This window comes from Protopterus annectens, chromosome 1.part0, assembly GCF_019279795.1.
Source record: "Protopterus annectens isolate FY-2018-M chromosome 1.part0, PAN1.0, whole genome shotgun sequence".
Lineage (NCBI taxonomy): Eukaryota > Metazoa > Chordata > Ceratodontiformes > Protopteridae > Protopterus > Protopterus annectens.
In genome coordinates this window covers 1769938525-1769951591 of record NC_056725.1, presented here as the reverse complement: position 1 = coordinate 1769951591, position 13067 = coordinate 1769938525, and the positions used below count along the sequence as shown (strand labels likewise).

General features: G+C 47.2%; 1 protein-coding gene across 4 annotated transcripts in view; it reads right to left on the bottom strand.

Moving 5' to 3' along the window:
• The window catches only part of KATNA1 (katanin catalytic subunit A1), a 1196718-nt gene that overhangs the window by 607336 nt on the left and 576315 nt on the right, over positions 1–13067 (bottom strand). For all 4 annotated transcript variants that reach the window (XM_044069365.1, XM_044069348.1, XM_044069341.1 and 1 more), the window contains one exon: positions 9490–9611. In XM_044069365.1, the coding sequence (XP_043925300.1) occupies positions 9490–9611 (122 nt within the window). The remainder of the gene's footprint in view (positions 1–9489; positions 9612–13067) is intronic.

Sequence of the window (13067 nt, the reverse complement as noted above, 5' to 3'; positions counted from 1 at the left end):
GGGACTGGAGGGTAAGCATACAAAAGACCGGGAGGCCAAGAATGAATTAAGGTGTCTTTGGGGGACTCCCCCTGGTGGGGGGGTTCAGAGCAAAAAACTTGCTGCACTTCACGTTGGAAGGAAATGCGAAGAGATCGCAGCAAGGTTGACCCCACTCGGTGAAGATCGGTTCTGCTACTGACTGATTCAGAGACCACTTGTAAGGCATCAGAATGTTCCGACTTAGCCTGTCCACTAGAATGTTGGACCATCCTGGAATGTGCGTTGCGATAAGAAAGTGACTGGTGGAGATCGTCCAGTCCCACACTCTCATGGCCTTGCAACAAACGGGATAAGATCTGGTCCCTCCCGGTTTGTTGATGTACCAGACTACAGACATGTCTGACTGAAGAGCATTCGTCCCCAGGGGGAAAAAAAGGCATAAATGGCCTGCAATGCTATAATGACCGCCCTCATCACTAGGACACTGATATGCAAACTGATCTCCATGGGGGATCACAAGCCTTGGACTGTCCTGCCCAAACAATGTCCCCCCACCCGAGTTGGGAGGCATCCGTGATCACTGTGGCTTGGGCCGGGGCTGGAACGAAGGGTTGTCCCTCCAAAATGTCCGGAGAGCTCATCCACCATATGAGGGACTACCAACACACTTGACTTAGGTGGGTAGGATAGGTTAGTGGTAAATCCAACAGGGACCACTGAACCACCAAAGTCCATTGAAGAATCCGCATGTGTAGTCGGGCACATGGAAGGAGAGTTATGATTGCCATCATCGAGCCTAGAGCCCTCAACACAGATTACGCTGTCAGGAGATAAGAATGGTAAATTAGGGAGACGTGCATCTTGATGTTTTGAACTCTATCCGAGGTCAGGAACAGTTTGCCCTGAAGTGTGCCTATCTTGGCACCAATGCAGTCTATCACTTGTACAGGCTTTAGTAGAGATTTGGATGTGTTGATTGCGATACCCAAGCTCAGGGCAAGTATCAGAAAGTAGACCCTGGCTTGGAAAAGTAGACGCCTCGTGGGAGCAGTGAAAGCCAATCGTCCAGGTACGGACAGACCTAAATCCCCCGAAGCCTCAGGTGAGCCGCTACCACTGCTATCATTTTAGTGAACACCCTGGGGGATGTGGTGAGACCAAAGGATAGGGCTCAAAATTGGTAATGTTTGGCCCCCTAGCCGGAAGCGGAGAAACATCCTGGAGCTTCTGTGCATCTTTATGTGATATTAAGCATCCTGGAAGATCTAACAAGCACATCCAGTCGCTCTCTTGCAGATACGGCATGATGGACTGTAGTGTGACCATCCAGCACTTTTCTTTGGCCAGTGACAGGTTCAGGGTAGAGAGGTCCAGATTGGGCCTCAAGTCCCTCATTTTCTTTGGCACCAAAAAGAACCTTGAGTAGAAGCCTGATCTGGACTGATCTGGGGGGACAGTTTCGATGGCTCGTTTTCCTAACAGCTTGGAAATTTCCTGTGCTGCTGTCTCCCTTTACGGGGTGGAACATCCGGGGAGGTGTTTGGGAGGGGTTGGAAAACCCATGAAGGGGAAAGAATATCCCCTGGATATGATTTGCAGCACCCAGCGGTCCATTGTTATGGACTCCCAAGCCTCTGGGTGCAAGGACAATCGCCCCCCAACTGCCTCCAGAGTAGAGCAGTCGGGCAACACCTCAGGGTTGCTGCCCAGGTCTGTCCAAGAGAGGTTCTCGAGACCCGAAGTTTCGCGGACCCCCTCAGCCTCTGGGTCGGTGTCCATTCTGTCCCCCTCTGCCTCTGGGGGAAGAAGAGCCCTGAGTGTCCTGGGAGTACTGAGACTTGCGGAACCACACCTTCTTTTGCCCTCTCTGGTTCCGGGAAAAGGACCTTTGAGGGTTAGAGAAGCGGATCCAGATGGCAGAAGGTGTCTTCCTTTCCGCCTCACTCTGGACTAGGGTCAACTTGATGGTCTTACTGAACAGAGCTGAGCCGTCAAAAGGGGCATTGGCAAAGGCACCATAAAGGGTTCGGTAAATTGGCACAACCTCAGCCAAGCGTTATGCCTCATGGACACACCGGACCCAGCCACCCTAGCCGCTCCTTCCATTGCATGGGAGAGGAGTCGCATGGATGTATTCGATACTGCTCTCAAAGTGGCTATTTTCACAGAGAACAAAGCCTTGTCCTCCTGCGACATGGACTTGGGTGAAGACTCCTCCAGCTACTTCACCAAGTCACATTGGGGTCTCGTACCATGGGCCAAGTATTTCAGCACCCTTATTGGAAAGGTAGCTGAAGCATACCCCCGGCTTCCCTAGCCGGTCCATCATCTGAGACTCTCAAGTCAGGAGGGTGGACAGAGGAACTTTCCTGAGATAGTTCCCTCAGTGGCAGCTGCTACCACCATGGCGTCCACAGGGGAGCCCTTGCTCCAGGAAGGCCTGTCTATAGGGGGACTCAAAACCTTATCGGGGCACTTGGGGATCGGCTCCACGGTATCAGGTTCCTTCCATGCCTGTGACGTGATCAAATCGACTAAAAGATCCATGGGGTGGGGGGGACACCCAAGACATAGACGGGCCCTTGCCGAAAGCCTCCAGAAACACAGACTCATCAAAGGAGGGCTTGGGGGCACACCAACCTCCCCGCTGCCACAAGATCTCCATGACGACTCCAAAGGAGACATCGTCGGGGGCTGACCTTGGGGAGCCCTCCCCCTCATCTAAGTCTGCGCCTTTGGTTAGGGACTCAAGGAAGTCCAAGTGCCTCCTTTTACACATATGCTTGCAAGGCACATCTCCCGTGGAGCTCTCCGGGGAGTGCTCACAAGCCATCTGCTCCTCTGGGGGAACTGTCTGGGGCCCTTCGGGCACAGGCTGTCCCCTCTGGTAAGACGACAGGGACCAGAGACAGAGCCAAGCGGGTTTGGGTAGAGCCTGGGGGGGGGTCAGGGGCCTCGATCCGATGGAGGACCCATTCTACCACATCGAACATCGAAGGAGAGCGGACCTCCTGTGAAGCCAATAAGGTGGCTGGTCTGCCCAGGTCAGACGCGAGAATCTGAGTTGGACCCGAAGTGGCCGGAGCTCCGAGAGAGGAAACCTGGACTGACAACGTCGTAGCCGATGGTAAAGGTTCCACTCCCTCGGATCCAACCCCCAGGCTCGAGCTCTGAGATCGGCTCGGATCTGAACTGGTCAGATCTGAGATGCTCCAGGCAGCTGCCCTGATCACTGCCAACCTCTGATCCGAGAAGTCCGAAGCCGAAGATCAGATCTAGGAAGAAGTAATAGGCTGAAAAAAAGGAAGCGAGCTGCCCCCTCCTGAGGGAGGGTGGGCTGGCAAGACCACAATCTGGATCAGCATACAGATAAAGTGTCTTATCTTTTCCAGATCCATGTCCAAGAGAGACCGGATGAACAGAGACGAGGCCACAGACTCTGACCTGGCTGGTCAAGGGAGCTGAAGCACGGGAGGCCAAGCGTGCCCCCTCTGGCTCTGGGGAGAACCTCAGAGATAGTAGCCGGGGAGGGTCACAGATTAGAGCAGATTTACTGGGTGACGCGAGGTACGGAGACCTCTTCCTCTTCTCTTTCGACTCTCTCCCCCGCTCTCTACCCCTCCTCTGCTCTGCTACCACAGGCTTAGAAGCAGGAGTTTGAGTCCCAGCCTGAGAGGGAGGGGAGACCAGAGGCAGAGAAGCGGGAGAGGCAGCCACGGCAGCCGCAATGACTGAAGCTGAGGACAAGGAGGGAGGATCAGTGGCAGGAAGAAGCCCCTTAAGGGCCAACTTGGTCTTTGTCTTTCAATGCCCGGGGATTGAAACCCGCACAAATAGGTTCATAGGTTCATACTAGGCTATCTGCCCGAGGGCATTTACAAGCCTAGCCCATAGTTTTGTGGCTTACGCCACCCCTTTAGTATGGGGAACTATACCCATTATTTTGCTGTGCCTCTGTCGAGCAGTGACACTGAGGTAATCCCTGGGGTATATCTGCGATCTCCCATCCATTGGTCAAGATTTCTCTTGAACAAAGGCCAGCGAGGTGCTCTGCCTCACATATACCGGGATTTTATTCCACAGCATAGGGAGTCTTTGGGTGATGAATCTATCCCTCCAGCACGTCCTATTAATAGCCGTGTCGAGGTTTAAGTGTCCCGCCTTGTGGCTCTGACGGATCTAGATTTTTGAGGTGAAGCATATTCATCAAATCTGGGTTTGACATGGCCTTGTATGTTAGGCAAAGGTCACCTCTGAGCAGTGTAAGCGACTGAATAGAGCTGGAGTTCTTTCAGTCGGGCAGCATAGGACAGATGTTTGAGACCCTTTATCCTTTTGGTGAGGAACTTTGTGGCCTCTCCAGCTGCTGCAAGTGTCGGGTCAGATACATTCCGAATGGGGCATTGTACTCAATCATTGGTCTGATGAGTGATGAGTATAGGGAGACTATGACCTCCCTTGATCTAGATGAGAATCCCTTCATGATAAGGTGGGCAATGTAGAAGGTCTTCCTAACTACTTTAGCTACATGGGTGTCGAATGACAGACTACTATCAACCTGGGTCCCCAGGTCCCTGATAACTTCTTCTGTGCTCAGTGGATTGCCACCTATTTGGTAGCTAGGGGTAACCTTGTTTTTCCCGAAGGGTATGACTATGCATTTTTGGCATTTAACTTTAGGCCATGGCTCTGGCACCAGTTCTCCGCCTCTGTGGGACCCTTCTGCAGGCTATCTGTGTCAGATGCGTTTTCTACTATGGCCCAGTTTGCAGTCATCTGCAAACTTTGTCAGCCATAACCCTCCTGTGTTTGCTTGTACTGGAAAAGTAGATGCTAAACAAGAGTGGGCCCAGGACTGAGCCCTGTGGTACACCACTTGTGACAGGCTTTGAGTCTGACATGGTGCCAGCAACTCTGACCCTGTGGGTTCTGTCACTCAGCCAGTTTGCAACCCATCTTGTGATGTATGGGTTAACATTTAAGCTGATGAGTTTTTCAATGATACCCGAGTGGGGTATTGTATCAAGGCCTTCGCCAGATCGAGGTAGGCTGTATGGACTGCCTTTCCTCATCAATGGCTTTGGTGACTGTTTCAAAAAGTCAACCAAGTTTAGAAGGCATGATCCGCCTTTGACAAAGCCAAACTGGGATGGATCCAAAGTCTGCAAATTCTATGTCTTTACTTATGAGGTCCATTATGATCCTCTCCATGGCTTTGCAGATAAGGCTTGTCAAGCTAATGGGCCGGTAATTTCCAGGGTCGGTGGAGGCACCGCCTTTGTGAAGTGGGACCACAGTTGCAGTGCGCCACTCCCTGGGCACGTATCCCGAGCTAAGACTATGATTAAACAGCTGTCCTAGCTGTGGGTTTAATTCCTTGAGTTCGTGGAGCACACAGCCGGGGACACCATCAGGTCCCATGGATGCTGTGTTTTTGCTTTGGAGAGAGCAGTTCTCACTTGGGCATTGGAGATGTTTGGGGGCTGCAATCGCTGGTATAGATATCTCCTTTGGGGAGGGGAGAAGTTTGCACTGAACCTGTCAGCCAGTATGTTGGCAATGTCTGTAGGATCAGTAATCTTCACATCATTTTGAACTAGTTCTGAGCATATCTGGGAGTTTCCTCCCAGGTTTCTAACATAGCTAAAGAAGGCCTTATGATTGTCTTTTGAGTCTTTAGCTATTTTTCTCAAAATTTGCTTTGGATGATTTTATGAGAGCTATTAGTTTTTACTTATAGTGATCAAGGGTGTCTTACCTTTTAAGGATTTTGCTCTATCTTGTAGTAGCTTCCTCCTTTGTTGTAGAGTTTGTTTATGGCTGGGGTCCACCAGACTGGACGCTTGCCTTTGGTACAAAGAGTCTTTGTTTTGCTTGGGATTGCCTTATCCATGCAGTCCTGCAGGTGCTGGTAGAAGGCATTTGTAAGTGATGCAGCGGCTTGAGTACTGTTTTCCGCCGCTTGGGGCCTTAAAGGAGACCACACTAGTCTTTAGAAGTGTGAAGTCGGCTTTGAGAAGTTCTTTACTGTGGTCTTTTTATTTCAGGTGGGGTGGGATGAGGACCTCCAGCAAGATTAGTTTGTGATCTGATCTCACCAGTGAGGGGTATACTTCCGGTGTTGAACATTGTGCTCCCATGTTCGTGATGATGAGATCAAGTATGTTTTCTCCTCTTGTGGGATGGTGACTAGTTGTTCCATGGCATTTGAGTTTAAGAATTCCAGGAACTTTTGGGCTAGGGTGTTTGGGCTTGAGTAGTGTTCCCAGTCTATATTAGGGTAATTGAAGTAACCTAGTATGATGGTGTTTGGTGATACATTTATCCTCTAGTGTTTTCAGGAAGGCCATGTGAGGTTCCTGAGTTTGTGAGGGTGGCCTGTAACATGCTACAATTTGCAGAGCAGTCTTGCCTATGGTTAATTGCACCTGGATGGTCTCCGATGCATCGGTTACCAGTCTTGAGGTGTGGGTGTCCTTGATGAATATGGATACCCTCCTTTCTTGGTATTGTCCGGATTTTGGGGCCGGAACGCATGATAAGAGGTAAAACCTGATAGTGCTGGGGTGCTCTCAGGAGCCTTGAACCAGGTTTCTGTCACTGCACAGACATCGATGTTCTCCATACTGAGAAGGGCCTCGAGCGTGCATTTTGAGATTTAGACTTCTGGCATTGAGCAGCATTACCCTTAGTTTTTTTCCTTTTTGTGTTCTAGGGTGGTAGGTTTAGAATTTGAGCCTTGCCTAAAAAGGCACTATGGGGTGGCAAGAGCCTTTGCCAATATCCGAATCCCAGGGTGACAGGTGCAAGCCGCCCAAGCAGCGTGGCTTGTCCAGCATGTCATCCCAGGCAGACAGACATTGGATCCCCTTTGAATGACACCAGAGTTTAAGCCAATTGTTAAAGCTGATCATCTTATCTCTGTATTGTGGCATCATTCTTGGTGAAGGTAGGATACTGCTCAAGGTCAGGGTCATACCTGCCTGGGCTACATAATCAGAGAGCTCCTCAATGTCTCTTTTCATGTAGTCCAAGGAGTTACGCCTCAGGTCCCTGACACCAGTGTGGAGAATGACTGAGTCGATTTGTACCTGCTGTTGAGAGACCTGAGTGCTTGCTATGTGGCAGATTCTAGCCCGACAGGCAGCTTACTGTGACCTTCTCCTTACTCAGTCTGGTGAGCGGACGCCAGTGTGTCTGACTATGGAGTCACCAATGACTAGTGTGTCTGGCATTGTGTTTGGCCTTAAGGGCTGTGACTGTTTGAGACACTGACTGTGAGGTCTATGTGTTGCAGGTGTTGTGTTCTGAGGTGGTGGTTGTTTGGGTGTCTGCTTTGGTGGCCTCTGCTGTTTTGGTAGATTTTGATCAGAGCTGCCGAGTATGTCTTTGTGTGTTTATGTGTATGATTTGAGGTTGTGATGGTACTATGTGAGACTGGGTCTATAGTGTGTGTGGTAACCTTCTCCTCCTGACTGGTCTTGCCAGTCCTATGTTGAGAGAGCTCAGCCTCCAGTTTGGCCGTATAGTTGCATCTCTCGCATGTATTTGTGTTTTGTGGGAGGAGGAGAGGGTTGTTCAGTGTACATGAGGCAATTGTAACATTGCCTCAATATTCCCAGGTTCACCAGCTGAGCAGGAGAGGACACTAGCAACTGATCCTCGACATGCTAGAAGGACTAGACAAAAACTTTAAAAGAGATTCCGGGGACGTGGGTGACCGAGAAATGGGGGTTTGCCTTTTGGGGTGCTATCTATAAGAGTGCCGATCAAGGTAATAAGTACTGTAAGGAGCAAGTGCTAGGTTTAACAGATAGAGAAAAGTCTACTTGGAGTCAAGTAGAGATGATCTTTAGGTATTAGAGAAAGTGCTAGTAACAGGGATGCTTAAAGGTAAGATTGAAAAGAATGCACTCTGCAGTGTGCACTAGAGAAGTTAGATGTGAAAGTAGGTAACGAGTTTTACCTGTTTAAAAAGTTAAGGTTTAGTGGAGAGTTACTATTTTTTAAAACAGCAAGATGGACAGAAAGGGGTGGTCACTTTTGTATTTTGGTACTATGAAAAACTGTAGGATGGCCAATAAATTTAAATAATTGAAGGAAGGATTTCAAAAGTGATGGTTTTGTGATTACTCAAATAAGCCAGTGAAAGCAGAGAGAAATGAGATATATGGTCAGATTAACATAAGAGGCAGGCAACTAGAAAGACAGTGGTATTTAACAAGACAACTTAAATGGGTGGGAGGGAGGGAAAAATTCTGCCTGACTCAGAACAGAGAGAGCTGTGGTCTCTTTTGAAGTTTTAATATGCTGTTAAAACAGAATGCAAGCAAAACACAAGGTAAAGAAAACAAACTACAGTATTCAAAATATAGAAAGGCAATACAGAAATACAAAAAATAACAGCAAACTAACCTTTCCTTCACAGCAAAGTGTAGCATGTGGCAGTCAACATTAAGGTGGGCCACACCTAAACACAGTACACACAGAGTGTGGCCATCCGCTGGGGAGAGCTTATGGCCACACACTGTGCAGCGCTTAAAAATAAGCTTTCCAGCCATCCTAGGGAAAGGAAAGAAAAACTTTCCACTTAAACTTTAGCACACACCCACTCACCACACACTGAACAGACTAGAAGGGGGAGGGGCACACAGACAAACTACACTAACTAGCAACTGCTACAAGCCTACACACGGCACCATAGCGATGGGAGGAGAGAAGGGGTACCTACGCTAAGCTAAAAAGGCTAATAAAGCGAAAATTATTAACATACAATACCAGAAAAATACCCTGCTAACTGGAGCTTCAGAGACACGGTGCTTTCACAAATCACGGCAAATGAGATCTGGGGATGGAAGGCAAGGGGAGGAGTCTGGAGCTCGAAGCTGATGCTAATAATCTTTGCCGACTCGGATCTGACGCGGATCCATATTCCCACAGGTTGAAGATCAAATTAAGTAAATTACTTCAGATGTAAAGATTGGTGTACTAATTACAATTTTAGGAATGCGAAGATTAATACTGGAAAAATGGAAAATACATCTTATGAAATTTTTGTCTATAAATCCAGTAATATGTATTCATATACTGAAAATGAATACCTGTGCAAGGCATTTATCTCGTTAACTATTATGTCTCAGACTCCATTGTCTAGGGCTCACAAATGCGTCATGTATCACAAAGTTTGACTGGTTTCTTGCATTTTTAGTCTTCATATTTGATCAGAAACACTACATTACCTGCCATCTCTTCCCCAACCCAAGGAGTATCTCTACACTGTTTTCAGTTTCCTATGCAATGAAAGCAGATCAACTGCACAGCGCTCTCTACAAAGCCGCTGTAGAAAACTGTTCAACCCTGTGCCAAACAGAAAAAATACACTGCAATAACAAAAAGAATAATACAAACTAAAATTAAATTAAAACATTAACTGAATAGTTAATGTAAAGATTTGCCACGTTTGTGTGAGAAGATTCAAAATAAACTGCTCATAGAGCTTTCACTCACCATCTAATATTTGGGTTCTGGGAAATTATATCTCTTTCCAAAGCTTCAACAAGGTCTTTGTCATATCCAGTACCATCAAATTTCTTTGGTTCAGGCTCAAAACTTTCAGCACCAGGCTTATTCTGAAAATGAATCCAAACAATAATAAGTTAAAAAACAATGGCAAAACTTAAAAAAAAAAAAGGTACTTAGAACGTTACCACAGCAACAGGTGTTAAGAGTATTTTACAGCTGCACTAGTGCTAACTCTCTGGACTTGTGCCAAACAAGCCTGAGGTCCGGCCCAGCTTCCAGAGCTTCCCTCTTCCCCAACCAAGACATCAACACACTTGTGGCATAAGAAGGACATGTATCCATATCATCCTCAGTTTTAACTTGTTCCAATGGTCTGGGCAGAGGCTACAGCACTAACCACCCAGGTGGCATATGCAACCCAAGGATGGCAGAACAGGGACTTCCATCATGGCGTCAAAGAGTTAACAAGGCCTTTCATGTCCTCCTGTCCGCTCACTGTAAACTGACTGCTAAAAAGCTGTCAGGTTAAAAATAATGAACAAGCAATTCAACAAAGAGTATAAATTTGGATGGTCAAATCAATGTTTAAAGAAAAAAAAAGCAGATACCTAGGCCATGGGAAGAACTGAAGTTGGAGAATAAGAAAACATGTGGCAGGTGTATGTGGAGTACAGGGGGAAATTTAAATGCCAAATAAACTGACAATGCATCAATGCAGGAAAAAGCAATCATACATACAAATGAGATAATAATAATGAATGGGAGAATAGCAGATTACATTAAGTCCAATGAAACAAGTCTAAAGGAAATTGAAAACACTGTCTTGCTCCACATAACTGAAATATCTGTGGTAGAGATGTAGACATAAAATAATTACGGAGCTGGAAGTCTTACAAGAAATGTCCAAGAAAAAGCTTGCAAAATGTACAGTTGTGTACACTTACCATAAATGTAGATGTTAGAGTGTATTCACTATTGCAGTCATCACATTTGGGTTATCTGCCTGCAGGTAGCCCTCAGCCAGCCTGAATACCAGAGTCTTGGATTCCTGCATCAGATGCTGTCTCATCTTCCATGACGTCAGGTCGTCAGAGGTATAAAACATGCAGCCGACGCCATTACATCAGTTTTTCTTGCCCCAGATGTCAAGTGCCCCCACAATGGGAAGCAATTATATGTTAGGATACCCCTCCATCATAAAGCAAATACACCAGAAAGCTTAAATACACCAAAGAAGGAGGAAAGGTAGAGCCAAGAGAAGTCAGGGGGCTGGAGGGAGGGTAACCAGGACTGCAACAGTGAATACACTCGAACATCTACATTTATGTTAAGTGTACACAACTGTACTATGTTCTTCATGTTTCACTGTTGCTGTCATCACATTTGGGTTGATTCTCAAAGCTAAGGAAGGGAGGATAAAGTTAGAGAGCATTAGGGCCAGTTATTAAGCCCTGCAAGACTGCAGTGGCAAAACCAGCTCTGGATTTAGAAAAAATAGGCATGTGGTAATGCTTCGTGAAGGTATGTACAGAGCTGCAGGTAGCAGCTTCTAGGATGTCCCTGGTAAAGACACCTCTGAGAAAGGCTGTAGAGGTAGATGCAGCCCTACTGGAATGTGATCTTATCCCCTGTGGGGTAGGTTTTCCATGGTGCTTATTGCAGAAATTAATGCAATGGGCTATCCATTTAGAAATGGTTTGCTTTGAAATGACCTTCCCCTCTGCTCCTGCAGCAAAGACAACTAGCAGCTGTTCAGATTTTCTGAGAGGCTTAGCCCTGTCCAAATAAAATCTATGTTGTCTGTGCAGGTCCAAAGAGTGCAGTATTCGTTCTCCGTTGTTTTGTGGATTCAGGAAAAGGGTAGGCAAATGAGTGGACTGATTAAGGCCCACACTAGACACCACCTTGGGCATAAAAGGAAGGATTGGTCCTGAGGGAAACCCTGTCTGCATGGAAGATAATGAAGGGCTCCACTGCCATGGGGGCCTGTAATTCAGACATTCTTCTTGCTGAAGTGATGGCTAGAAGGAAGGCTGTTTTCCAAGAAAGGAATTTCAACTCTGCAGTTGCAGCTGGCTCAAAAGGAGGGAGAGTAAGCTTTTCCAATACAAAGTTAAGGTCCCAGGCTGAAGTAGGGGCTCTCCTGGGGGGGGGGGGGGGGGTCTTTTTGGCCCCTCTAAGGAATTGCTTTAGCAGAGGGTGAGAGAAGAGGAGTGGGTTCAGTATTATAATGTGCTGAAATGGCAGAGGTATGAATTTTAATTGACGAGAACAATAGGCCCTTGTGGTGCATTTCTGTTAAGTACTGAAGTATATGAGGTAAGTTGGGCACTGTTGTGCCCATCTCCTGAGTCTGGCTCCAGGAACAGTATCCCTTCCACTTTTCAGCATAGGATTTTCTAGTACTAGGCCTCTTTGCCTCCAGAATGACGTCTAGCGCCTGCTTACTGAGGGATGCTATTGGAGAGCTCAAGGAATTAGCCAGGCTGCAAGGTTCAGGGTTTGAAATGGAGGGTGCAGAATCTGGCCCGCCTGCTGGGACAGCAGGAAAGGAGTCTGAGGCAGGTGCCATGGTTCCAGCAGTGTCATACTGCACAAAGGGGGTACCACCAGTGGTGGCGTGGCCAGTCTGGTGCAATCAGTATTGTCCTTGGCTTGTCCTGTTTGATCTTTAGCAGAACCTTCGAGAGGAGAGGCAGAGGGGGAAAGGCATAAACAGAGAGGCTTTCCCAGGTAAAGGACAGGGCATCCCACTTTCCAAGCTTGACTGTGGGAAGTCCTTGTGCAGAATTAGTCCAATTGGTAGTTCTGAGGGGAGGCAAACAGGTCTATCTCTGGAGTTTCCCATTTGTTCCTCAAGGAATGATAGGAATCATTGATTCCAAGTCCTGAGAATGTTGACACCATAGGCTTTTTAAATACCATTGTAGTTTCCTCATATGCAGTCTTGCATATGGAATTAGTAGAATGCAAGAGGCCATGAAACCCAGGGCTTCCAGAATTTTCCTTGCAGATAGCTGGGTCTTTGTGGCCAGTAGTTTGAAGTAGGTTGTCAAATAAACTTGTTTCTCTGGAGTGAGGAAAGCCATCTGGGAAGTTGTGTTCACGCCTGCTCTCAGGAATACAATCTGATGGCAGGGTACTAGATGAGATTTCTTTTCATTTATGGTGTATCCCAGAGAGGTTAGAAGTTTCTTCATGAATGCCAGATAATTTAAAAAGCAAGTCCTGGCTTTCTGCCTGAATCAGACAATCGTCCAAGTATGGGTATATTTGAATATTTCTCTGCCTGCAAAATGCAATGGCTGGAGCTAGACACTGTGACTACCCTGGGCGCAGTAGATAAGCCAAAGGGAAGTGCAGCGAACTGATAATGCATGGAGTCTGCCCTGAAGCATAGGTATTTCCTGCAAGATTCCCTTACTGGAATGTGCAGGTAAGCTTCCCTTAAGTCTAAGGTTGCCAACCAGGCATCTTTGCCTAGCATAGGAAGCAGCTGCTGAAGTGTTAGCATTCTGAATTTTGGAATTACCAAAAATATGTATAGAATAGAGAGGTCCAGG